The sequence below is a fragment of the Diadema antillarum genome, unplaced genomic scaffold, assembly GCF_040938485.1.
Source record: "Diadema antillarum isolate AM-2024a unplaced genomic scaffold, OU_Dant_1.0 seq00001825_RagTag, whole genome shotgun sequence".
Taxonomy (NCBI): domain Eukaryota; kingdom Metazoa; phylum Echinodermata; class Echinoidea; order Diadematoida; family Diadematidae; genus Diadema; species Diadema antillarum.
In genome coordinates, this window is record NW_027272499.1 from 198,987 (window position 1) to 226,971 (window position 27,985).

General features: G+C 38.2%; 1 protein-coding gene across 1 annotated transcript; it reads right to left on the reverse strand.

The window, feature by feature from the left end:
- Positions 1-103: 103 nt before the first annotated feature.
- Positions 104-27,985, reverse strand: LOC139712599 (coiled-coil alpha-helical rod protein 1-like). Its single transcript, XM_071624408.1, has 20 exons — positions 27,928-27,985; positions 25,496-25,634; positions 24,456-24,489; positions 23,396-23,827; positions 20,994-21,181; positions 19,584-19,719; positions 18,178-18,316; positions 17,856-17,883; positions 12,654-12,741; positions 11,484-11,594; positions 10,323-10,429; positions 9,425-9,537; positions 8,751-8,856; positions 7,823-7,947; positions 7,301-7,371; positions 5,967-6,084; positions 4,564-4,665; positions 3,611-3,762; positions 1,958-2,147; positions 104-198 (listed from the first exon to the last, which is right to left on the reverse strand). The coding sequence occupies exons 1-20, from the start codon at positions 27,983-27,985 to the stop codon at positions 104-106; spliced, it is 2,532 nt and encodes an 843-aa protein (XP_071480509.1).

Consider the following 27,985-nt stretch of genomic DNA (forward strand, 5'->3'; position numbering starts at 1 on the left):
AGAAACTTTGTTGTTGCTATTATTCTGGTGATTTTCCTAAACTTAAGGAAGGTTTGCATCTTATTCTGGTGATTTTCCTAAACTTAAGGCTGCGGACAGCACCTCATCCTTCCTCATCCTCATCTTCATCTTCATCCTCATCTTCCAGTACTTTAGCAGCGATGTTATGGAGGTCCTCCAGTACAGCGTGAAGAGGTTCTGAGGAGACAGAAAAGTGGAACATAATTATGCTTTTATTTGGCTACCGACATGTGGATGGACATTGCAGATTTTCTTTGGTCAGTCATGCAAAAGTGAGTGTTCATCTAATGAGGTTCAGCAAGATTTGGATACTTTTAGTTACAGTCAAGTGAAATGATGCTGGGAAGGAGGCAAAAGAGGTTTTATAACCAAGTTGGCAATGTCCATATCAAGAAATTTAGCTCTGGAAAGGCCCCCAAAAAGCCTCTCAAATGGAATGTGGAATCACTGTGAGGAACATTGGATAAAGTAATTACTGACGCAATGGTCAGTTACATGACTGTTACAAAATTTCTACACATCAGAACTAAGAACATAAATGTGACCCGCTACAACAAAATGGTCCTAAAGTCGCGCACGGTCGAAGCCGTGAAAATCGAGTTTGAAGTTAGAGCATCAAAATTGGTCAAAACTTATGATTTTCTGAATTTGACATATTATCAGAGCAGGGCTCGACACTAACTTTATTTTTCGGTGGCCCGATGGGGCCACCAAAATCATCAATTTCAAATTTTTGGTGGCCCGAAAAAAAAGCATTGATAAAAGTCCATTTTTTAAAAACAAGTTGCACACTCACTGCATGTATTTATGCATTTCCGGCGCAAAAAGTGACAAATTTATTGACACACTTCTCAAAAAATTTTGGTGGCCCTAGGTGGGCCACCAAAATTTTCTGAAATTTGGTGGCCCGACTTTCATTTTTGGTGGCCCCGGGCCACCGGGCCACCGTTAGTGTCAAGCCCTGATTAGAGTCTGACATGTCTTCTATCATCTGTCGAAATTTTGAAGCAAAATGATGAAAGGAAAGACCAAAAAATAGCGTTTTTCTGGGCCATGTTTTTTGGCGTTTCAACGAAGCAGAAACTGGTTCGAACATTTGGATTGAGCGCCACACATAGGCTCCGCCCCTAACAACGACCAGAGTGATCTCATTGGTCAGTTTGCTGCTTGCCGCTAACCGAAGCCTGAAGCTCGCACACTGCCCAGTCGACTGGTGCGTGCGGGCGGGTTGCGCTATGCCCAGCCGCTTCTCCTGACATCCTGGTCACTGATTGGTCGGTGAGGAGACCGCCGACACTGTGTTTGAATGAGCATTTCGGGGGTTGCTAGGGCTTAACTTCTATTGTCCGGAGGTGAATACTGACTTGCGTGTCTCTTGATTGTGATTGCGTCGCAAGGAGAACTTTTAGGGCGCTTTTCTCGAAACAGTGATTTCCCAGACGTCTTGACATGCTCTCTTTTAAACATCGATATCTCCGCAGCCGATTATTTTTGTAAGACGTGTTATATATCAATTTAAAGCAGAAAGATTAGGGAATTGTGTCATGCAATTTTCAAATAATCGACCTCGCCCAACTTTAGGATCATTTTGTTGTAGCGGGTCACAAATAACTTATATTCACTGTCCCCTGATTCATAAGGGTTCCACAGACGCAGTTGAGTTTGATCCCAAATAAATCAGGGCAAGAAGAGAATCAAGTTTGCTGGAAGTATCTCTATGTAATTTGTTTAACAAAACAGAAGCAAACAACAACAAAAATTTGCATATACAAAAGAAAAAGAAGAAGAAAAAAAAAAAAAACTTCCCAGGCATGGGAAGTGTCGTGAATACTTAAAATTTTTGATTTATTCTCCTTATGGCTGCTTTGCATGTAAATGAGTAGACAATCACACACTACATAGTAACCCTTTTGCTTTTGCTGGATCAATCTCTCACCCCTTCCTCCTTTCTGTGTAGATGTAAAATGACATTGCTTTCTGCCACCTGTTGCAGCCTCCCGTGGTTGAGCTGCGTTCTCTGCATTATCAGACTCAGCAGAAGCACTCTCTGAATTTCCAAGATGTGATGATTTACCAGTCTCCCTTGCCCTGTAGTTCCCCAGCAAACCTTCCTGTCTCAGTGTTACCTGCAGAAAACATAAACAACAAACAAAGAAATAAATGAATACAATGGGGGGGGGGGGCACAATGTTGATATAAATTTTGAGAGGTGAAATAATAGTAAAAACAGTGCCATAAAAGCAAAGATGGCTTAACTCTTTATGTGCCATGTTCACACGTCCCACTCAGTCGACGGCGTGCCAACTTCGCCTATTCCGCTCAAACGCACTAATCCGCTTAAACCGATCGATAAGTCACCTAATCTCGTGGTACAATGAAAGCATTTCTCGAGTTTTTGTTCTTTTTGCATACACCTTGCATTTTATGTGTTGATTGACTATCAAGCGGTGTTCCCAACTAAATTTGCGGGTAAATTCTAAGTTTTTCTCACCGTTTCGTGAGCAAAATCCATGCCTTTCCAGTAATGTAGCAACTGGTCATTAAAAAAAATACATAGAAACGGATTTGTCATACAATCTGTATGAAAGCAAAGCTTGGCATTCCTCTCCAACTTTGCTCACTATCATGTCCAGCTTAACAGAAACTTGTAGAAGTTACATAGATTGGAAAAATAGAATTCTTTCTCAAAGCATGACTACCTTCGTGTCTCAGAATAACGTGGCACACAGGGGGTTTCCACCATGGCAAACAAAGAGTTAAAGAGCATGACTGCATTTTTATCACGATCCATTTTTTTACTGCAGGGATCGTAAACCTTCATATGGACATGCCATTCCCCAGGAGCTTTGTTCTCAATGGTTTGCTTCCAACATATAACTGCAGGATGAATGGCAGAGTATTGCACATTATGGAAAATTCCACGTCAGTCACTCCTTAGTATGAGTTTTCAAAAAATATGAAGCAGAATATAAAGTGCCTTGTAACATGAAGTGATGTTACGACAGAGAGGAATTTGAACACAAAATGGGAATAGTTCTCTTGAAAGTGGACAGAATATGAGAGTCAAATAAATTCAAGATATGACAAGTCTTTGACAAACATTGCCATTATTTGCCGATCATCAAATATGCAAATTAGATGAAATGATGTCATCATCTTACAAAACTTTTACAAGCTTATACACAAACTGCAAAAAAGCATCATGTTTAAGTTTTGCTTCATAATTCACCAACTTAAGCCCTTGCCCCTTTACAAAATTTTCATCATGTAGCTCGATTACTATTATAGCCCCATCATTTGCTGTAATCAACAGAAGTTATTGCAAAAGATTAAGGCATGATTTGTTCATCAAATGACTCCGCTAACAGTACCCATACTACAGATACAATGGACTCCCGTTATAACGAAATCCTCGGGACCGGCAGTTTTCTTTCGTTATATCGGAATTGCCTTATAACTGAACAAATAACTGAACAAATACACATAGAAATACATAGAGTGGATGACATTGCAGCCCAAATTTTTACTTTGTTATAACCGGAATTTTGTTATAACCGTGTTTGTTATAACGGGAGTGTACTGTGCTTACCATCAAAAGGTTCCTGTCTGCCTCAACCTCACTCAGTTTGGTTTGCAGTTTGAAAGTCTCTCGGGTTAGATACTCCTCCTGCGAGGCAAGGGCCTCCTTGGAGCGTTCCCTCTCCCGAGCTGACTGTCTTTCCAGTTGCCGTAGTGACACAACTACCACATAGAGCAGGGGGGGGGGGGGGAGGCAAGGTATAAATCGGCTGTCAAAATAATCATGGTTCCATATCTTTGAGGCAGATGCCAATGAATCATAAAAGATGAGAATAACTACAAATACTCCTGATGTCTTGAGCAACAACTCAAGATCCCACAAACAAAAATGTCATGCTACAAAACGCTTCAAAGTCAGTAAACGATCTTGATGTATGCTGTGCCTCGACCTTAACTTGAGAAGGTACATTTCCAGTACCTATATGCAAGACTGTTGCATCTAACGTTCATAAATGAGCCAGGTACAAAAATCTTTGACCCTTGTCTCTGTAAGATGTCTGGTCAATCAATGATTTCATCTGACCTACATTACTGTAAGAGTTTCTTTGCCAATCTCCCATCTTCTGCAGAGACTCAAACTCTCTGGCCCTGGATGTGGCTGCACAGGACAATCAAGCTTTGGGCTCATATATGTTAAAGTGCACATAACATTGTGGCCACGTTCACACCATCAAAATTTCCCATTTTTCTAGGGGTCTAGGTGGGAATCTCCAGTTGCAGAGATGCTTCAGTGGAGAGTCTCTGTATCCAACTGCTACTCAACTCATTCAAAATGTACACATCTGCCCAAACTACTTGGTCATGTATGACCAAGAAATCTTCTTCCTATTGTGCTTTATAATTTTGCATTTTATCATGGTTAAAGATTGCTGACAGTCCCACATACAAGGAAACAAGTGGTATATCATTACACTGATAGATTCAATACCTCCAAAGTTTCACAGCATGACCAGCTGTACTAACCTGCTTTGGCATGTTCTCTCCTAGCATCATTGAGCCTCTGTTCCATCTCAGCCAACCTCTCGGTGTGCTGACTCTCGAGGATCTTGCACTTTTCATCTGCAGCTACGTGTAGGTTTGTAAAAGGAAACAGCTCTATCAAAACACTATATCATGATACCCGTTTCTTTAAAAGTCCCACATTGGAAGGTAAAACCTTAAGAAGGTGGTACATCATGTATTTTTTGACCTATCAACATCTTATCATCATATAAGCATCTCATCCTCAAGTATTGATAATCAGCTGTTTGCTGATGAAAAAGGTATGCAAAAACAACAACAACAACAACCCCAAAACATGCATACACAAACTTAAGTATTGCCTGCACTGTCATCATCTAATCAGAAAAATATCACTGGAGAATTATTTGGACAAATATCCGGCATCATAAAAATAAGATCACTACTGTCATAACAGGTAGGCCTATGGAGTGAATCATTTGTGCATCTGTCTAGTGTGGGTCTCTCCTGCACATACTGTATTAAAACTTACTATTATTGGTTGATGCAAACAATGGACTGCTTAAAGTTTGCATTCACTGAAGTCAATGTACAAAAGGTATGTCAATATTTCATGCTTCCTATTTCACCATTTAATACCAATAATAAGAACAGAGATGCATGAGTGTGATGTTTCAAGGCATTAAATTATTAAATTAAAGTATTAAATTGCATTTGCTATGTTTCATGTATATCTGTATCACCTAAACACTTAAAAAATAACATCCTTATGATTGACACAACAACATTTAAGATAATCTGAACATTAACAGATTTTTTACAACAAGCAAGCATATTACATACACGTATACAGTTCGACCTTGATTATCCGGCCATGTCGAGACCAGCGCTCATCCAGATAAGCCAATTGGCCGGATATGGGAGACACAATGTTAATGTATATAGCTGCCGTCCAGGCTGCCGTCCCAGTGCACTGGCAGCTAGGTAGGTAGAGTACCCCACTAACGGTGGTGTAATCTATGCTAGCCTGTGCAAAATTGTAGTCCCTTCTTCACAAAAATAAAGTATATCTTTATGTGAAAATCATACATGTTTTACCTCATTAGATATTGAGAAACTTATCATGCACATCTTATGAAATAAATAGTGAAATAGATCCATGAAAAGATGTTAAAGTCACTGTTTTTTCTGAATTTTTGGATGAAAAAAAAAAGTCCTTCACTGCGTGAACGTGTTCAGATAATAGAGATTTCCGGATAAAAGGACGCCGGATAATCGAGGTCGAACTGTACTAAAACAGATATTTCATGTTACAGATGACAGCCAGAACATTAATATGAGCATCACGTACTGAAAAGTAAAGGCTAAATCATCAATTCAAGACCTACTGAAAGTATGTGACTTACCACCTTCTGCCACAAGCTGTGTTCTGGCCAGATGTGTCCTAACAGTGACAAGCTCCTCCCTAGCCTCTGTGAGACTTTGACTCTTTGCCTGAAGCTCTTCTTCAAGGGTCTCTACACTCTGCACAGATGAAAGAACACAAAAAGTTACATCAAAGGCAGCATGACACTGTCCACAGTAGTGCAATTACCACTGACATGTTTGCTTACATTTGTGACCAGCTACAACTAAAGGATCTGAAAGTTGGGGAGGTCAATTTTCTGAAAATGACATGACATTATTCCCTTACTCATCTGCTTTAATTTCATATGTAACACGACTCATAAAAGTACTCTGAGTCTATCTGACGTGCTAAATCAAAATCTTAGGACATGGTTCTGCTCCGTTTAAACTTTGGAAATCGTGGTCCAGAAAAATGCTAATTTCTTCCATTTCCTTTGATCATTTACCTTCTAAGTTTTGGCAGATGATAGACGAAACATTACACGACAAAATTACATCAAAAATACAAAGTTGATGATTTTGACCGATTTTGATGACCTAACTTCAAACTCGGTTTTCTCTGCTCATCCGTCAATGACTTCCAGACCCTTTTGACGTGGCAGGTCACATTTGTATTTGCAGTGCATGCAAGGCTTAGCTACAAGAGTATGCTGTCTTGAACACATTATTTTGACACCAGTGTGTGTGTGTATGAATCTGACATGTTGGTACCATGTATATGATTCTTACTATGTACATTCACATTTTCACATCAATTCAGTGTGAAGTGTTAACATGCATAGGCCTCCTACTGCTGCAGCATGATGTTTTGATGTTTTATGATTTTGATTTACACTTCTTTTTGAACACTGGGAAAGAGAAAGATGTGGGGGAAATAATTCTATGGTTTCAAATCTTAATGGACTACCACTGGGAAGTTATAACAGTCAAAAGGAGTTTAAATCTGATTGTGCAAAACCGATTGTGTGATCAAAACATCATATTCTTTGGATCATACAATGTATGTATTCCTTAATCTGGAGTTACAAAGATATATGTGACATTGCTCTGACAAGTCTGGGACAATGTATAAAAATGATGACTGCACTTGATGGTATTTCATTACAATTCATTTTTTAGATATCTTTACAATTCTACTCTCTTTTTACTGGAGACGGATGCAATCTTTAAGGGTTTCTGGAGCGTAAAGTCAAACAGAGAATATAAAACAGCATTTGTAGTTATCAGGCACAGAAAAAGACAGATTAGCTGGTCATGCATTGTAGGACAAATGCCTGACAAAAAGGAAATATTTGTAATTAATCTACTTGGGTAATAAATAATTTGCACTTACTGAAGATTTCTTCTCCAGCTCCAGTTGTAGCTTTCCCATTTTTTCCTCACTTTTTCTGATGGCTTGTGACACTGGGATCAATGAAAACAAAAATACACAAAAGGTATACAAAGCCTACAGCCATACTGAACCAACATTGAAGAGGATGGAATGAAATACGCTGTATCATTATCTACCGACATGCTGATGATTTTACAATTTCACTGCTTTAAAAATTAGTAGAAAGTTGGTGTACATTGCAGAAAGCTGTGTGGAGATGAACGAATTCTTCTACTAAGTCCAACCCTACACTCACAATTCATGATCAATACACTATGACCTATGACTATGCACTCTGCACTCATAATTCATTGCAGCTTGGAGACATTATTAAATTCAACATCACATTTTACACAGAGGGTAGATAACGTTTCAATTAATGGGTGAAATTAAACTTGTTTCAACGAAAAGTGAAGAAAAGTCATAAACAAACTGCATCCGCTGAATTTTTGGTCACTTTACCTAAATTCTAACTCAACTTACTTTCCTGCCTAAGGTCAAGCAGTCTTTGCTCAACAAGGGTTGAATCCTCCTTGAGTCTTGAGGCAAGACTATCCCGTTCCCTCTTCAAGCGTTGAATTTCTGCACTGACCTCTGGTTGCACAGCTCTGTTTATCAGACATAATGGCATTGAAACGTTGAACAAGAGCAGTAAATATAAACTATAACTGATTATCGTTACAGTACTAATTTTTTGTAATTATGGAAAATATGCACAGAAAATGTCAAACGTGATTTTCATAATGGATTAAAAGGCTTATGACATTAAAAATGTGAGCTTTCTCCAGGAAATCCTTCAGAAATGCAGGAAACGTATCAACAATGGTTTTATGAAACAAACAGACACATAATCAATGAAAAAATAAACCTGAAGTACCTCCTTCTAGATTATACATATCCAAGAAATCTTGGTCTACAGAGAAATGATCCCATTACACTTGAAATGATCAGAGATATATGTACAATGTAGTTTAAACACGACCTACCCAACAAAAATGAAAATACAGTTCTTCCCCCTCTAATAATGAATAAAAAAGAAATTTCCCCTTGATCAAACCAATTTCATCACTCAACATTTCAATAATAAACAAAAAGTTTTGAAGCTCAAGAACTGTATAAATAATACTATTGACCTTTCAACTGAAAGAGCCCTAGATGTACTTCAATATCACAAACTACATTTAAAAACACTGAATTGAAAACATCCACTTTTACTTTAATGTAGAGGTATTTGATGATGATGCTTATGGTTGATCATAAAACTGTAAAATACGATATTTTTGTGGCATAAAATTTTCGCAAATTGGAGCTGATGGCCTTTTTCACGTGCATTTTAATTTCCCGAATCTTGGCTCTCCTGAAATTAAAATGCACGCGAACATTCCTCGTTTTACAGTAATGCATTCCTCACCTATCTGACACACACCCTTCTGTTTGGGTGGATGACTCCATGTTTCCATCTCCCTTGGAGGAGCCCCGCCCAAGTCTCTGCATTGCATCTCTCCTGACCAAGAGGTCTGTTTGGTGGAAAGTGGTAGAAATATTTCAAACTGCACTTGAGCTCCCCTCTCCTCTCCTTTTTGAAGGAGCTCATGCAGAAATGTTGGCATTGGAAGGACAAACATGATGTCATCTTCATATCAAGGACGGTCTGATTTTCACATTTGATAAGCACAATTCTTGACACAGACTCAAAAACTTTCATTGATTGGGAAAATATACAGCGCAACAAAATTAACAAAGCAAAATATAAAGGTTGGTTGAAGCTTTTAGTTTGTTGTAATAGACCAATGCTCTGTATTTATATATCAGATATATTATCATCACCACAAAATTACATAGTTCCATGAAGCATTGCTACTAGATAAGGGAAATAAATCTTTCCATGAGAACATATGACGGTTCTTGTCATCTCTCATGTTACCTCCTGGAAAGCATAGCACATGAGCCATGAATTCTGAAATCACATCAATGTGTGAACAGTACTGAGCCCACAGACACGTTAGTAACTTGCCACTCTATGACAATAGATTTCAGTTGACTATAACATAGCTTTCAACATTTTGAAATCATGGTTCTTTGTACCTTTGAGAAGCTCCATCCTACTGGTGGCAAATGTCAGTCGCTGCTCATACAATGACATCCTCTCAGCTGCCTGCTGTTGGTGTATTTCCAGCCCCCGAGAGACCTTGTGACACCTTGAATAAAAAGGTTCAAATGGACTGCTACTGGTATAATCACTGTAAAACCAGGAATTTTTGTGCGCATGGAACTTTTACAAATTTCATACGGAGCCAAGATTCGTAAAAGGAAAATGTACACAAAGGTTTGTTTGTTTGTTTGTTTTTTTACTCAATGCACTGAATGCCAATCGCAAAAGTTTCATGCCATGAAAAAAGGATGTTGGCTTCAATCCGCCAAACTCTGATGCCACTAATGATTCCAGTTTTACAGTAACATCCCCAAATTCTGTCCAAAAGAAAAATTAACATACAGCTCTTCCCCCTCAAATTCAACCCTAAACACATAACACAATAACCTGGATCATTCTGGAATAAAAGTCGGTATACCGTCCTTTATCATTTATCTCAAAATACTCTGAGACAACTCATCATCCCGGCAAATCGCGTCAGCCAGGTAAGTTTCTTGGTAGACTCTTTCAATACATTGCAAGCAACTATGAAATGGTGCAAGACGGGTTCTCAAACCCTTACCAGAACTATGTTTTCACTTTAACCTCTTCTGTCACTGAAGCCAAGGGAAACATGGTAGAAAAATATTTGGTTCTATAAGATTGCGGTACCACAAGCACAAAACCATTATCCAGTCCTGTCCAATGTATGGAAAAATTAAACAAGACAAAACAACTGCCTCCTTCCAGCCCCCTCTCCCTCTCTGGTTTGATATGTGAACCAGTTGTTTTTTGGTTTTGTTTTTTTGTTTTTTTTATCATTTGTTTGTTTCCTTCTTCGTTTTCACACACCTTGCAGCAGAGTCTCTGAGCCTGCACAGGCATTTCTGGCTCTCCTGAAGTTTGCTATCCAGCATATTGGCAACCTCTTGGACGGAGACTAGCTCCTGCTCAACACACTGTGTGCACACAAATCAGATGGAGAAGGAAAAACACAAAACTAAAAAATAACCACACTTCATAGTACCACCATCATTATGATTACCATTGTGAAAATGATGGAAATCAATATGGACTACAAATATCAATTCCAACCATTTTCAAGTTGTAGTGTTTCTACATGTAGAAACAATTTCATTCTTCATAAAAAGCACACATTCCATGAACTTGTTACTGACCTACACTGTATGTTAACCCTACTCCCACTGGGGAGTTACGCGTTGCGCGTGATTATTCCACAACGCGTGATGCTCTCGCCGCGACATTTTATGACTTTCTTCTTTCAAGTATCGCGCAACTTTTGTGACCAAATTTGTCGCTCCCGGGCATACCGTTTTGAAGCCACGCCCCCTTGAAAAAAAATTGTTGTCCCAAAAATTGCTCAAAAACATGATTTTGTGTACAAATCCACTGTAAATTGTGTTTTTGTAATTAATTCATATAAAAATAAATATTTTTACTTTCAATGGCTGATAATGATTTATTTTAGCCTGATTATAAAAAGTTTCTGCAACAAATTTTGACAAAAAACAGCAAAAACAAAAAGTACAAAACAAAGAAATACATAAGAAATTCAATAAACAATAAAATGCATAAGAAATGATTATGAAGCCCAATTCTTGCTTCAATATCATTGTTGAGGATACTGAAAAGAATATGTTTACCAAAAATTAGAAGTCTTGGAGCTTTATTTTTGATTTATAGGCAAAAGAATTATTTTTGCATAAATTTGCATAAATTAATTAATATAGAATACATAAATTAAAATCTGAAAAATCTAACTATACAACTTTGTAGATTACATTGGCCTCTACCTTAGTGCCAATTTTCGCGAGGATCGGGCGATCCACGACTGAGATCTGAAGGGAGGCCAAAAAATTCAAAACATTCGGATTAACAATTCAATTTTTCTCAAACTTTCACTCATGTGTTCCACTAATATGCTTTCTCTAATTCCACATTTGTATTTGGGTCCCTGCTTCCTTTAATGATACACCTTAAAAATGCACTTACCTTTACATTCTTCTTTTCTAATTCCAACTGGGCCTCCTTGTCCGACAGCGTGTGCTCCAGCAGACGGATTCTGTTTAGCGCCCCCTCCAGTTGACCCTCCACTGCAGACAGCTGCAATATAACAAGGAATGTAAAATTGATCTTCAGTCCTCCGTCACACTCACCTTCTGACCACCTACAGTATAAACCTGGCCAACTTGTGTTATGAAAAGATTCTCTAAAATAATTCTTCATATTCTACTTCATGGTGAGTGATCACAATCAACTAGCTGATTATTTTGCCACTTTCAAAGAGGTTGGCATAGGACATTGCAGTAAATTGTCTTTTTGATAACTTTGCAGGTGAATTCTTCTGTCACTGTAGTGTATTCCAATCTCTAATTTATCATTCAGAGCATAACAAAATAAAACTAGCACTCTTGGTCAAACATGCAAGTTTCACTCTCTTCTTTCCAATTGTTTCAAACAAAGAGATATTGTGTAGGTTGGCAAGCTTGATTAACACAGGAATAACAGGGGATGTTTCCCCAAACATATATATCGTTTGAGTGAATGCAGCAATATCTATGGTAGGACAAATCAGTGAAAATTTTAGGACAATCGGACAATCTGTTGAAACGTTATGAATTTTTAAAAGTTTTGGCGCCGCCAAAAGTGGATGAGAAGACTACAACAGTCTGTGATGTCACAATTGAACAATGATATAAAAGGAAATATTGAGAGAATTTTTTTTATAAAGTCACTTTTTCTAGCATAATGAAAGGGTAATTCATGTACTTCTCACAGAATGTAGGGGAAATCATATCAACCTGTTGAAAACAAGTTCTGAGTATATACTACGGCAGGTGTCTATGGGAAATGTGTGTTGTAGCAAAATCAGTCCGTCCTCAACGGGTTAATACCCTTTACATACAGTTGTATGTCAGTAACAAGTCAAAAGAATGTGTACTTTTCAGAAAAAAAAATTACATTAAATTGTGGAATTTCCATTATATTTGATATATGCCAATGTGCAAACCATGTGCAAACCCAAATGTAATTTTTGATTCTTAATTTTTGCTCAAACTCAATGGAATGTTTGTTTGGTAGAGTGTCAGTATTTCTTTTCTGCATCAAATTTGTACTGTAAACATGGAACAAGGTTGAATTTTCCCTGTTTGAGCCACTCACCTTTTCTTGATGTGCAACCTTGTCTCTTTGTGTGACAATCTCCAAAGACTTCCTCTGGACTAGAAGAGCAAAGACCTTTTCTCTCCATCTAGAATGTCAGAAGACACCATTTAACAATGGGAAAAGTGTACACAAAAATGTAAAGTTAGATATTAAAACTATATTTTTAAACAGACAAAAATAAATCCTTTGCATTGAGATATTAGAAGCAAGACAAAGTAAAAAGGTCTTGCTCATCGTACTTCAGAAATGAGAATTGTTCCCGAAAGGATTACTGAGGGGATGTACGTTTTATGTGCGTGTATGTCTGCCCCCAATATTGAAAAAAAAAAAATCCCAGCTGAAAAAAACCATGTGCAAATCATCACAACTAGTCACCCTTACTGTACATATGTACAGTTGTACTTTGTCTTCTTAAAGATGGTATTTACATAGTATACATAGCATAAAATTTTCTTTTCTTTTATACTAATTCCTTGGTATAGAACTATTGATTGAAACATACTTATACAATGGTGATACACGAATAGATGGTTGATTTTGTTTTTGTTGTTGTTGTGTGTTTTTTATTTGATTTCTATGTAGTATCGGTCCCATTATTTTTTTTCTTCTGATGCTTTGTAAAGTATATCTGTAGAATATGATTTGGCATGGTTTTTTTTTTGTTTTGTTGTTAGGTATGTTATGAAGGATGCTGTGTAGATATTTATATATCATTGGTAAAATATATAGTAATATTTTTTGTGAAATATATTTATATTTATTTGTGATTTCTTATGTGGATGTTATGTATATAGCTTAATGTGTTCTACTTAATTTGGAGGTATTTATAAAACATTGCAATGTGTTTTAGCCTTCAGGCTATGATTTTGCAAGTTTCTTTCTTTTTTTTAAACCAAATAAACCATGCAAACTAGAAAAAAAAAATGACATGTGTCAAATTTCAATTTAACAACCCCTCTTAGAAGCTTTGCATATAGTAGCTACACATGAATTCCCAGCATTTTCCTCTTTTGTGTGAATTCCAACTAAACTCTTTCAGCTGCCATAAGCAGCACCAGTTATTCATGTACACTTGACGAGATTCTTTGACCTCTCTCTTGTAACTGGAGTTATTCCTTACGAGTGGAAGGAGGCTACGGTTACCCCAATCCACAGGGGCAGAGACAAAACATGATCCGAACAATTATCGCCCTATCTCCGTAATATCGGCAGTCATGAAGATTTTCGAAAGACTAGTCCACAACCAGCTGCACAACTTTTTTACTGAAAACAACCTCCTTGTGAAAGAACAATTTGGATTCAGAAAAAAAACACTTGACCGATACAGTACTGACATACTTCAGCGATTTTTTGTACAGGCACACAGATCGTGGCAGCAGCGTGGTAGACTAACTGGAGTGGTGTATTTGGATTTGAAGAAAGCCTTTGACTCAGTAGACCCTGAACTTTTACTGGGAAATCTATGTATGTACAGTGTCAGGGGAAATGCATCGAGATGGTTCCATTCTTATCTCAGTGGTTGTACACAGCGCACCTCATGAAAGGGGGTCTTATCGGAAAGTACTAGTGTATGTGTGGGTGTCCCCCCAAGGTTCGATACTTGGGCCACTTCTGTTTTCAGTTATGTTAAATGATCTCCCCAATTCAGTAAATAAGTGTGAAGTAATGCTATATGCAGATGACACGGTTCTGTTTTACAGTGGAATGATGCCCAGGAGATTGAAACCATGCTGAATACTGAATTGCACAATGTAAACCGGTGGTTGGGACAAAATTGTTTGATGTTGAATGTTTAGAAAACTCAGTTCATGATGATAGGAACATCAAGAAAACTGCTATCTGCAGATCGGCTGAAACTTGAAATTGATGGTAACGAATTGGATAGAGTGAGGGAATATACATGTAAGTACCTAGGAGTTTGGATGGATGAATCAATGAGATGGCAAAACAAGTCGAAGAATGTTGTAAAAAAATTGCCACATGACTAGCATTGCTGAGACGCCTGCAGAAGTATCTAACCGAAAGTAGCGTTAAAATCCTGGCAAACTCAGTAATCCTACCATATCTTTATTATTGTTCTTGTGCATGGTCAAACTGCTCACAAAGCCTTAAAGATGTGCTTATCAAACAACACAAGAAAATGGCCAGAGTGGTACGGAGAGTGGATCAGTCACACAGTGCCAACCAGCCAGGTGCTTGGAAGGTTACGTTGGACGACGCTTGAAGAGATCAGAGGTGGCGTTTGAACACTTGTAATGCAGTTTTTAAGACACTTCATGGCAACATGCCCGAATATGTGCGAGAACTCATTAGGCCCCTTGGTAACACACATTCTTATAGTACACGAAACACAAGATATAATGATCTTATAATTCCACAAGTTAAAACTCAAGCAGGAAAAAAAAAATCGTTTTCACACTAGGCATCATGTATTTGGAATCAGCTCCCGCTGAAGTCCGAAACGCCACCTCCCTCCAAGCGTTTGTAACAGCATAGGGCCTACATATCTCACTTGGGGTAGAATTTGGTTAGTTTTGATATTCTTGTATAATGTTAAGGTATCATTTTTTTTCTCAAACAATGTGAGCTTGTGTATTATTATCGCCTAAAATTAATTTTGCATTTATACATTTATATAGAATATTGATATTGTGTTGATGTTATGATGTACACCCGTAAAAAGGGATGTCCTTGATTTGTTATTTTGTGTATGTTGAACTGTTCTATTTTGTCATTCTGTTGCAGGGCCCCCTAGGATAACAGTGTATAAATCACTCATGGGGCTACCCTGGGTAAAGAAAACTGAATAAATAGATAAATAAATAAATGAGACCAAAAATTCTTCTCTTTTTAGTGAACGTTACAATGCTTACATGACATGAATGTCACATGTACAGCATCCAACAGAAGTGAGTACACCCCACATGAGCATTTGAAAATTCGAATGTAATTCTTCAAGTTGTTGATTTTAAATAACAAGTCTCACAGAGATTGTAAAAAGGACCTGGCGTGATAGGAATTGAGGCAAAAACTAGTATTCATAACCTTAATCATGAAACATTATGCATATTTCATGAAAATAGTGGCAACAAAAGTGAGTACACCATGTGTAATATTTGCACTGAAATATGATCAAATCTGGAGTTTTATGGTCCCAGCATTTGCCATAATTTTCCTTAGCATGAAAAACATGTTGATATTACATGGTAGTGACCTTGAGTTTGTGTTCCATGCATGTAACTGCTTTTCTGAAAAGTTAGCAAGGGAGTCAGTTGCATGTTCGATGATTTCTCCTGACCACACAAGTCACACCAGTAGTTATGCACAGAGGAATGCAATAATTAAAGTGAGTCAAACCCTGACCACTCCAAGAAGTCATCAAACAGGAGTGAAACACAGATAAAAGAATGCAAAGGGGCATTATAAGGCAGTGCCATTTCATATCAACATGTGTTTTGTGCTAAGGAAAATTGTGATCAGTGCTGTTGACCATAAAACTCCAGATTTAACCATGTTTCCATGCAAATATTACACAGGGTGTATATGTGACCCGCTACAACAAAATGGTCCTAAAGTCGCGCACGGTCAAAGCCGTGAAAATCGAGTTTGAAGTCAGAGCATCAAAATCGGTCAAAACTTACGATTTTCTGAATTTGACATATTATTAGAGTCTGAGATGTCTTCTATCATCTGTCGAAATTTTGGAGCAAAATGATGAAAGGAAAGACCAAAAAATAGCGTTTTTCTGGGCCATGTTTTTTGGCGTTTCAACGAAGCAGAAACTGGTTCGAACGTTTGGATTGAGCGCCACAGATAGGCTCCGCCCCTAACAACGACCAGAGTGATCTCATTGGTCAGTTTGCTGCTTGCCGCTAACCGAAGCGTGAAGCTCGCACAATCCCCAGTCGACTGGTGCGTGCTGGCGGGGTGTGCTATGCCCAGCCGCTTCTCCTGGCATCCTGGTCACTGATTGGTCGGTGAGGAGACCGCCGACCCTGTGTTTGAATGAGCATTTCGGGGGTTGCTAGGGCTTACCTTCTATTGTCTGGAGGTGAATACTGACTTGCGTGTCCCTTGATCGTGATTGCATCGCAAGGAGAACTTTTAGGGCGCTTTTCTCGAAACAGTGATTTCCCAGACGTCTCGACATGCTCTCTTTTAAACATCGATATCTCCCCAGCCGATTATTTTTATAAGATGTGTTATATATCAATTTAAAGCAGAAAGATTAGGGAATTGTGTCATGCAATTTTCAAATAATCGACCTCGCCCGACTTTAGGATCATTTTGTTGTAGCGGGTCACATATGTACTCACTTTTGTTACCATCATTTTCTCAAGTATGCATAACATTTAAAAATGAAGGTTATAAATACTAGTTTTCTGTCTCAGTGTCATTTTTACAATCTCTGTGAGACTTATGAGATAAAACAAACAATTAAAGAATTACATTCAAATTTTTAAATGTTCACTTGGGGTGTACTCACTTCCGTTGTATACTGTATACATGAAATAAATATTCATGCAAGATTTATGCCCACATACTGTATATCACACTGGATGCATGACAAGTACAAGTTGTATCTTAATAGATGTTTCATTAAATACACAATGCGAATGTTGTGATCGATACATAACAGAAAGGTTGCAATATGAGTGTCTATCTGTCTCACAACCTGCCAATTTGTACTTGCAACAGGCTAGAAATTCACACAGAGTCGTTCTTGGCACACCATTATATAAATGTGTCTAAAGCAGGTGCAACATCACAGCAGCTCACCATGTTGATGCACCAGACACAGGGTACCTTGTACCTATGTACCTTGTGTTCATCACTTCCAAAGGGTCGTCTAGGGACTATAGCTGGAAGTATTTGTAACTTGCGGTACGACGAGAGTGGACGGGATTGAAGTTACCGTAATTACATAATGAATTTATTTTCATAGAGAGCAGATTTAAAGGTTGTGCTGTGTTTGATATCCACGGTATGCTGGGGGAGATCATTCCAGAGTTTCACGGCTTCAGGGAAAAAGGATTCTGCGAATGGTGTTGATGAGCATTGGAACACAGCAAACTGCTCGTTGTGTGTTCGCCTACTTCTTAGACTCTTCTTCTGGGGTGATACTTGGTAAAGTGTGCAAACCAGGAACATCTCATTTCACAGAAGCAACATATCTACTCCAAGCTCTTCAACACTTACCTTGTCAGGAGCAAGGATCCGGGCGTCTCTTTCTGGGCATCATCAAGCTCTCTGGACTGCAGATATCAAGACAAAGGGGAGGAAAGCATCGCAATCCATTATTAGCATTACAAATTTCCTACTTTGTCTTTCCTTGCTAGCAGAGCTAACCCTTTAGCTCCAATCAAGAATGGAGAGATGATTTGTTATTGTTTATCTATTACAAAGGGTTTTACATAATTGGAATCCCCGACTTCAAACACAGATCTGTTCCTCTTACTCCAAGTGAAACATCTTGCTCCTAGAAATGATTGCTGATCATGTGTATTTAAAGATGAGAAACTGAGATACCTATGATTCGGCAAGGAGCTTACCTTAGTCATTTCGGCCTCCTGTATGGACAGGATCTCATTGAGTGCTGCTAGTCTCACATTCAGCATGTCAACTGTTTTCTTGCTGTTTTCATCTTCTTGCTGCAGCATCTGTATAACAGAGAAAAGATCAATATTTGAATTCAATGATAAATGGAAAAAATGAGATGTTCAGTCAAGTCTCATCATAAGATTGCCATCACATCAGCACGGCACTTTGTAGACTTTACTTGAAACGGTTGCCAACTACATATTTTTTGATATTGTCAGATTTCCTAAAATCTTTTAGTTGTGTCTCACTGTCGAAAATTGTGTTAGCATTTCAGATTCTCAAATGATGCCACAGTTGTCTTGAAGTTAGGCTTGATGTACAGTTGTTTCATTGCATCACAGTCACAATAATTCTATGTGTGATTAACCCTAATCAGGCCGGGCTTTTTTGGGTGTTCTGTGGCCGGGGAGGGGTTGATTCAACCCCCCCCCCCCCGAGATCTCGGCCGTCTCAACCCCCCCCCCCCCCCCCCGAGATCTCGGCCGTCGCTTGCGCAATCGCCATGAAAATTGGCACATTTATTACCTGTGGCATAATCTACCAAACAATACCAAAAAGAATGGAAATTTTCGTCAATAATGATTAATTATGTTAATATATGCATAAAATCATACTTTTTGCTCTAAATCAGAAATTAAAGCTCCTAGAATCCTAATTTTTGATGATAACATTCTTTGTAGCATTCCTAACAATGTACATGAAAAAAAAATCTGGTATCAAAATCAATTTCTTATGTATTTTATTGTTTTATGAATTTCTTATATATTTCATTGTTTTTTCGGCCTTTTGTTTTATCATTTTTTTCTCTCAAAATTTATGACAGAACCTATTTCAAGCATAATAAGGCTAAAATTAATTAGTTTCAGCCTATGAAAGTGCAAATAATCATATCTTTATGAATAAGAAGAGATAATTCCATTTGCATAGACTTTATACACAAAATCACGTTTTTGAGCCATTTTCGGTCTGACAGGCATGTATAAAAGGTCGCGCAGGTCGTAACGGTATGCGCGATTTTCACGAAAATGGTGTCAAAAGATGCGTGAGACTTGAAAGTAAAAAGTCGGCGAACGGTACAGTCAAAAAATTTCGCGCGGCGGAGTAGTCGCGAAAAATGTCGAGGGGGGGGGGGGTTGATTCAAACCCCCCCCCCCCCCCCCGGCCTTTTTAGGGTTAAGTGTAATGCTAATGTATCCACTGTTATGTCTATCACCTCAAATTCAGAATGGAATGGTCATAACATTATAAAAAAAATCCGCTTAAAAAGAAAGCATTAGTAGAAAAGGTGAAGAACACAGAAAGGTAAAGCCACTGCCACACTATCACCTGTAGCTTCCTGTCATAGGCCTTCTTCTCAACTTCCCACTGGGCTGTTGTCTTGCTGCTCGGCAGTGAATCTCCAATGTAAGCTTTCAGCTGCGCCACTTGGCCAGTCAAGCTCACAACAGCCTTCTCCTTCTCCCTAGCCAGAGAAACAATGAAGAGAAACTCACAGCCTTTTCATTAAAAAATCACTCACTTGTCACTACAATGTAGCTCATTCATTCTAACATGCTGTCATATCATAAAAACCTGTTAGAGATATCATTGCATACATGTGTATGAAAAAACTTTCTCATACTGCCATCAGCAGAGCAGCATATGAAAATTAATGCTGTTTTCTATTTAGCAAATGTGACCCCCAATAACAGAAGGATTCGAAAGTCGACGAGGGAGGTTGATTTTCTGAAAGTGACATGACCTTAAACAACTCATAAAAGTAGTCGGTTGCGGAGATATCAATGATTTTATAAGAGCATGTCAAGCGGTCTCGGAAATTAGCGTTTCAAGAAAACCATCTTCAAAGTTCTCCTTCTGACGCACTCATGATCATAGAGGTAAGACAGACAATAGAAGGTACTACATGCTCCTAGCAACCTCCGCGATGTTCATTCAAGCTTAGCACCAGCAGTCCACGCATGACCAATCACTAACCAGGATGCCATGCACTGACCAATAAGATCATTCCCTTATTGCTAGGGGAGGAGTCTATCTGTGGTGCTAAACCCAAACCTTCAGACACGATTCTGTTCCGTTGAAAGTCAGAAAATCATTGCCAGGAAAAATGTTTATTTCTTGCCTTTCCTTTGATCATGTAGCTTTTAAATTTGGCTGATGATAGATGAAACATTAGACTACAAAATCCTGCCAAAGACAGAAATGGAATAGTTTTGACCAATTTTGATGATCTGACTTCAAACTCTTTTTTTTTTTTTTGTTTTTTTTTTGCTCAGCCGTAAGCAACTTTTGGATCTTTTTTTTCATGGCGGGTCACATGTATGCTCCCTCCTGATTCTTGGTAAAAAGAAAAGATGATTGCAGCACTTCAATAACTGCTATTTTCACAAAGGTGATTTTACTCTCAGAATTAACTACATGCAGAAAACAAAATATGGAAAAAAGAAAAAGAAACATATTCTTTCTGCAATGATGAGACGAGCAGGAACAATCAATACTCCCCCAGATTTTGCTAAGCATTTCTAATCTCAAAACATTTAAAGATTCTTGTGAAAGCATTTCAGCTAAGCAATCAAAAATACATACACGTACAATAACAACAAACACTGGTACACTTCTCACTGATGTCATACAGTTCTGAAGTTTAATTTTTGCATCATGATTTTAAAAAGTTTCTCCTCTCTTTCATTTACTTTTTTTTACTTAATTTATTTAATCATCTATTTTTTTTTCCATTACCTGAGGTCGGTTTCCAGTTGTTGTGTTTTTTCTTCATTGGACTGTTTCTCCCTTGAGAGCTGGCCTGATAATTCTGCTAGTCTTCTGTCAGACTCTTCTCTAATGCGCTGAAAATCACCTGCTGATCTCAGCGCATCCTCAGACAGCTTGGCAACATCTCCTCGGTGAGATTCCATCATATCCTTGCTCTGAAAAAAAAAATGGTTATATGTGACCGTGCACCTCAAAACGAACATAAAGTCGCACACACTGATTTTGCGTGAGGACTGAAAATAAGTGAAATGGGTCAACCTAGCCGAACTTGACTTTTTCATATTTTCTGAAAGAGCGGGTCTTCTTTTACATTATGCTAAAATTTGGTATCCTAAAACGGGCAGGAAAGTCTGTTTTTTTAGCCGTTTATCTCGAACATTTTTGGCAGAATAGTGTGATTAGGTGCGTCTTTAGAATCCCTTTTTCATTTCTGAAAAACCCTGTCCACACTCTTCACTTTCAACTCTAATAACTTTTGAAAAAATAGTGGCGCTGCTTTAAAAGTTGGCATTAATTATGGAGAGAATGTGTTAATGAGGCAGGCTTAATTTCAGTTTAATCTGATAATCCCTTCATTGTTGTTACTCTGGTGGTTTACTTCCTGTTTTTTGTCCCATTCATCGCACAGCCAGCACGGTTTGGTAAAGATTAAGCGCTTGAATAGACACTGTACTTCAGAGCCTCTTTTCTCAGTTCACACTTTTCCTGAGTTTGTGCTTTCTTTCCAATATTTAGATAGGTTAGGAGAGTCCATTTGATTTGAGTTATACATCATTTTAAAGCTTAAAGTCTGGTCTTTTAGAATACGGTCTTAACTAAAAATTCATATCTGGCGACTTTTTGTTTGTTTTGAGGTGCACTGTCACATATATCCTACTTAAAGGACAAGTTCACCTTCATAAACATAAGGATTGAGAGAATGCAGCAATATTAGTAGAACACATCAGTGAAAGTTTGAGGAAAATTGGACAATCGATGCAAAAGTTATGAATTTTTCAAATTTTTGTGTTGGAACCGCTGTATGAGGAGACTACTAAAGCTTACGAGTCATATGAGTACAACAGTATAAAGAAAATGTAAAGAAAATTTAACATATTTTCACTTTTTTCGCATAACAAAAGAACACTTGACTTGCCTCTTTCTAAGGGCAGGGGGAATAATATTACCCATAACATATGTCGGTAACGAGTCAAGGGAATGTGTACTTTTTTCAAAAGATGAAATTTTGTGAAAATCTCTTTATATTTTCCTTATATTGTTGTACGCATGTGACATCTAAGTTATTCATACACTGCAGTAGTCTTCTCATCCAGCGGTTACTGCATAAAAACTTCAAAAATTCATAACTTTTGAACGGATTGTCCGATTTCCCCCAAACTTTCACTGATGTGTTCTACTAATATTGTTGCATTCACACAATCCACATGTATATGAAGGTGGACTTGTCCTTTAAAGGGATGCTAGCATTGCAAACATTATTGTGACTAATGTGAGGGATGAAAAGGTGTATTTGGGGTTGAAAAACAATATTTTTCACAAAACCTGAAATATTTTTGGCAAAAAAATCATTACAAAAAAGTAACACTTGGCATCTCTGTACTTACTCACTACCCTAAGATTTACTACAACAATAATTGTAAACCCGTTGATGACAAGTCCTGAGTGTACTGTTAAAACACAATATTTTCATGGCATTAAATTTTCTCCAATTGGAGCCGACCGTCTTTTTTGGTGGCATTACATTTTCGCGAGTTGCCTCGAACATTCAATGCATATTGTGTAGACAAGAAATTTCATGTGCATTTTAATTTCGTGAATTTTGGCTCTCGCAAAATTCATGAAATTATAATGCACAAGAACATTCCTAGTTTTACAGTACTAGGGCAGGGGTCTTATGGGAAATGCGTGTTGTAGCAAAATCAGTCCATCCTAAACGAGTGAAAATGTCTTATCACAAACTTCACTGTCAAGAATTTTACAAGCAGTGTCTTTTGTAGGGGAATTTTCACCAAATACATATCACTATGTGGATTGAGTGAATGCAACGATATTAGTAGAACACATCAGGGAAGGTTGAGGAAAATCAAACAGTCTGTTCTTTTATTCTACTGTTTCTACATACCATGAATCCACATAATCATTTGGGTAAATTCCCCTTTAAGATTTCACATTTATAATCATCTTCTTCAAATTAGGTCAATTTGGAATATATTGTTAACACCTCTGTATTAATTCTCTTTAATGAATATTTGATTTAATCTTTTAATCTTTTATTTGAATTGATTGAATCTATGTATTATCAGCAATACAGTGAGAGTAAGAAAAACATTTTCTGTTACTTTGAAATCCTACAGCACAAAGTCACAGACCTTCCTGTTGTATTCATCTTCAGCATTCTTCAGTGCCTTCTTCAGATGGAGAACTTCTTGCTCTAGCTCCGCCCTGACCTCGTTGCCCCGCCCCCTTGTCCTGACCAGCTCAGCAGCATGGTGGGCCTCCTGAGTTCTCAATTCCGTCTTGAGGCGGGCCAGATCTGCCGCCTGGCGACTGACCACCGCCTCCATCTGCCTTTGAAGCTCCAAGAGGTGGATGGGGTCGGGGCCTGGGAGGGGTTTTGGGTGTGGTTGGGGGTGTGACAGGGGGTGGGGCTGGGGGTGTGGAGTGCCATGATGGCAAGGCATTGGAGCCTGGACCGCGGAGTGAGGCTGGTCGTAGGCTGGGTGTGTTTGGGTGCCCTGTGATGGTACCAAACGAACAGTGACAGGAGCCTGGTCTTTGGTTTGGACTTCTCTTTCTTGTGCCTATGAAATGAACATAATGGACAGAAGCTACAGATTCAGAATTCAAGAAGAGAGAACATTATACACACATTAAATTTGCGTCACAGAAAGTAATGAAGAATTTAGTTCAAAAGCCCCAGTGAAGAATCCCAGTGGTCTTTGTTCATATTCTTGAAAGATGCACTACAGTCCCATTGAGCACAATAATAAGCACAACACAACTAGTGACTACAGTGATCTTTCAACTGTTGTAAAGCACATTTTGAATACTGCGGAATTTACACATTAAACAAATGTGTCTTTATCTTTTTAATATAATGAGTCATGTTCCTGGTAAAATTAATTTGTTGATATGAATATCACAAGACATATTATACAGAAACCTTAAGCAGGACACATTGCCTTGTTACAACAAGTTTCTTGCTACACTCTACTTCCATAACCCATTCATGAGGACGAGTCTCAAGTATACTCGGGTAGGTGTCTATGGAAAATGCATGTTGTGGCAAAATCATGAATCCATACTCAACGGGTTGATATTGTACATGTCCTCTTTCTATTTCAACAAGAAAGCGCTGAATCAAAAACCTTTACATTACAAATCGCATCAAATATGACTGCCTGTATTTTGCTGGCAAATGTTACTCACATGCTGCTTTGATGGTGGAGAGCGTGCTTGCGTTCTGGAAAAAAAAATGTTCACACATGCAATGAAAGAAATGCGTGATTAAGTTGGTTCTCTATCATATCAAAACTGATTACTCCTACACCCCTGATGCAAACCACATTTCACTCACTAAGTTTAATAAATATCTCACACAGGCATGGATTCACTACATGAACATAACAAATTTGAATCCATAACTGCCTGATAAACAATTTCCAATTTGACCAATGCTGAGTTTATGCAAACAGACACACAATATTGAAATTGACAAAAAAAGTAATCACATGTGTGTTGGCAAATGTATTAAAGACTTACACATACGTGTAGATCGCGATTGGTCCTGCGTGTACAGTGAATTGTAATGATAATGTTTAATAATGATAATGAACATCCCTACAACGTTGTATGCAACAATTGTGAGCATCCATCTCTATTCACCCGTTTCTCCCGCAATTCTCTGACAGCCTTCAATGCCTACAAACAAGATTCTTCTTGCAGGTCAACAGAGAACAGACAGGTTGGTAATCCATCTGTGTGAAAGCAGTCAAATGATATGTATACCCTTTCCACAGTCAACTACAGTCAACATAAAGTGGTTCAATTATCTTCAAAAAAATGCTACAAATATGACAGCACTTGATGGCTGACACCAAGTGCAAATGTCCTGCACACACTTAGAAAGTAACCCATTTTACACAAAACTTGAAGACTTACTTATTTTGATGTCCCTATATGTGCACCGAACTTGTACTGTCGCTGCCTGGTATTTTGTATATATTTTATCTCCTATGGCGACCAGGGATGACATCTCATAGTGCTTTGTATCCAGTGGAAAAGGCGCTCTATAAATGTCTACTATTATTATTATTATTACTGCCTCTAAATAAAACAAAACAAAAAACAAAGAGGAAGAAACCATGCATAACAAGCAAAGTAAAAGGGCAAAATTGATCATGAACACCGGGACTATATGAGAGTACAGCAAGGAAAGGAGAAAATCATATGAGTAGATGGACACTAACTTTAAGGATTCATTTTCTTTGGTTAGCTGCTCGATCTTCTGTTTTGCTGTTGCCAGCTCTGACGAGGCATCTGGAACGGTAAACCCTGGTTTTGCAGACACAGTCAGGGCGGATGGTTTCAGCAATCTGTATGGTTTGCCTGTGGGATGATAAGGAGGTAAAAACTGATAGAAATTCCAAGAGATACAGTTGGTGGTAAAATTCATAGCCCAACCAGATGCCAAAAGAAGTGTTGCTAGTTACGTATCATAGACCTTTACAATATTAGCCTTGGCCTTGTGTGTCGTGATCACCTATCACTAGTATCAGTAACGCTAGTTAAGCTTTACATAGACCACGCTAAAATTATAGGACTTCTAATATGTGACCCGCCACAACAAAATGATCCAAAAGTCGCTAACGGCTTGAAGTTGGATCATCAATATCGGTCAAAACGATTGGATTTCAGTTTTTGGCATGATTATGTGGTCTAATACATTATCTATCATCTTCCGAAATTTTGAAGATAAATGATCAAAGAAAAGGCAAGATATTAGTTTGTGGTTATTGACTGGTTGTGCGCATCCAGACCACTGGCGCTAAGCTTGAATGAACATCGGGGAGGTTGCTAGGAGCATACCGTCTAGCTCTGTTATCAAGAGGTGAAAACTGTCTTGCCTCCCCTTGATCATGATTGCGTGAGAAGGAAAACTTTGAAAGCGGTTCTCTCAAAATGCTGATTTCCTAAATCACTCGCAATGCTCTAATAAAAGCAGCGATATCTCCGCAATCGAGTACTTGCTATGAGTCATGCTATAGGGTCTATAGGCACAGTTCTACGTACATGAAATTAAAGTGAAAGAGTTAGGCAATAATGTCATGTCTTTTTCAGAAAATCGACCTCCCCCAACTTTCAAATCCTATTGTGGTAGCGGGTCACTTTTGTAAGTGACCTGTTAGTGTTATAGACCCTATGAGGTCATCTGGTCATACTTGTAGTATATCCAAGTCCAAGTCGTACCTTCTCACATGAACAATAGACCATTCTATCACACACACACACACACACACACACACACACACACACAGTACAAATTGGTAAATTAATTTTCAACTAACTGGATTCACTCAAACTAGGTTAGAACGAAAGGTCTATCGCAGATCTAGATTAAAGGACAAGTTCACCTTCATACAATAGACATGTGTGTTGAGTGAATGCCGCAACATTAGTAGAACACATCAGTGAGAGTTTGAGGAAAATCGGACAATCCATTCAAAAGTTATGAATTTTTTAAGTTTCTGCTCAGTCACGGCTGGATGAGAAGACTACTATAGCTTGTGATGTCACATTTGTACAACGATATTAAGAAAGAATAAAGAAAATTCGACATATTTTCACTTTTCTCGCATAGCAAAAGAATACTCGACTTCTCTCTTTCAGAAGGCAGGGGGAATAATATTACCCTTAACATACGTCAGTAACAAGTCGAAGAAATGTGCACTTTATTCAAAAAGTGAAGTCTTGTGAAATTCTCTTTTTATTTTCCACATCCTTGTACATATGTGACATCATACACTGTAGAGTAGTAGTTTTCTCATCCAGCAGTGACTGCGTAGATACAGAACTGTACTTTAAAAATTCATAACTTTTGAACGGATTGTCCGATTTTCCCCAAACTTTCACTGATATGACGTGTTTTACTAATAAATATTTTGCATTCACTCAATCCACATGTATATGAAGGTGGACTTGTCCTTTAATTTCTACTTGGACTGGGTCTATGGTTACTGTAACATACAAGTTTTACTTCTAGACGTTGCACTTGTAGGTTTAGAGCTTCCCTAAATTTACAGCATTTCTTTTCTTTTCTTTTCTTTTTGCAACTTGCATGGTGTCTCTGGTCAGGCTATCCTAGCTAGTACATGCTGTAACGTGTTAGATGTTCTAATCTATGTAGTGCATGAATAAATGACTCTGTGACGGTGAACAGTGAGTTATGTTAATGATGTGGTATGGTTTGACATGTGTATACAAATTTACAATTAAAAAGGGCGACTTCTTAATGTCATAATGATAATACAGCCACAGCCTCAGGGCCACGTTTTATCAAAAGATAAAATAGATTTTAAATTTCCTTACCACACAGACTGCCATAGCCTTACAGTTGAAATCAACGTTATAATCAGTTTTAACTCTTCATAAAACAGGGCCCAGGCCTGAGTCCTAGTCGTCGTAAATTGGTAGAGAATGCATAATGCGCTAACTTGCCCAACGGGTATTGACACGTGTGGGACTACTATAATCGCGCAGTCATGTCACTTCTACCAATTATTGTTGAAGGAATGTCCGACTCCTCGCGAGCAGTATTGGTCATTGTGGTATTAATCAAGACAGCGGCCCTAGCATTGCTCCAAAATTGATATGATTACATCACAATCCGCAGTTTACTTACCATTTCTTTCCTTCAAAGGTTTCATAAAGTCCGCCGGACTTTTCAAGGATGCCGCCAT

Excerpts from the sequence above, each read along its gene's own strand:
- LOC139712599 (XM_071624408.1), bottom strand. The coding sequence starts at position 27,985 with ATGGCGGCATCCTTGAAAAGTCCGGCGGACTTTATGAAACCTTTGAAG. Across the intron at positions 25,635-27,927 it reads ACCTTTGAAGGAAAGAAATG|GCAAACCATACAGATTGCTG; the intron begins GTAAGTAAACTG and ends ATCATCCCACAG. Across the intron at positions 7,372-7,822 it reads GCTTGACCTTAGGCAGGAAA|TGTCACAAGCCATCAGAAAA; the intron begins GTAAGTTGAGTT and ends CATTGATCCCAG.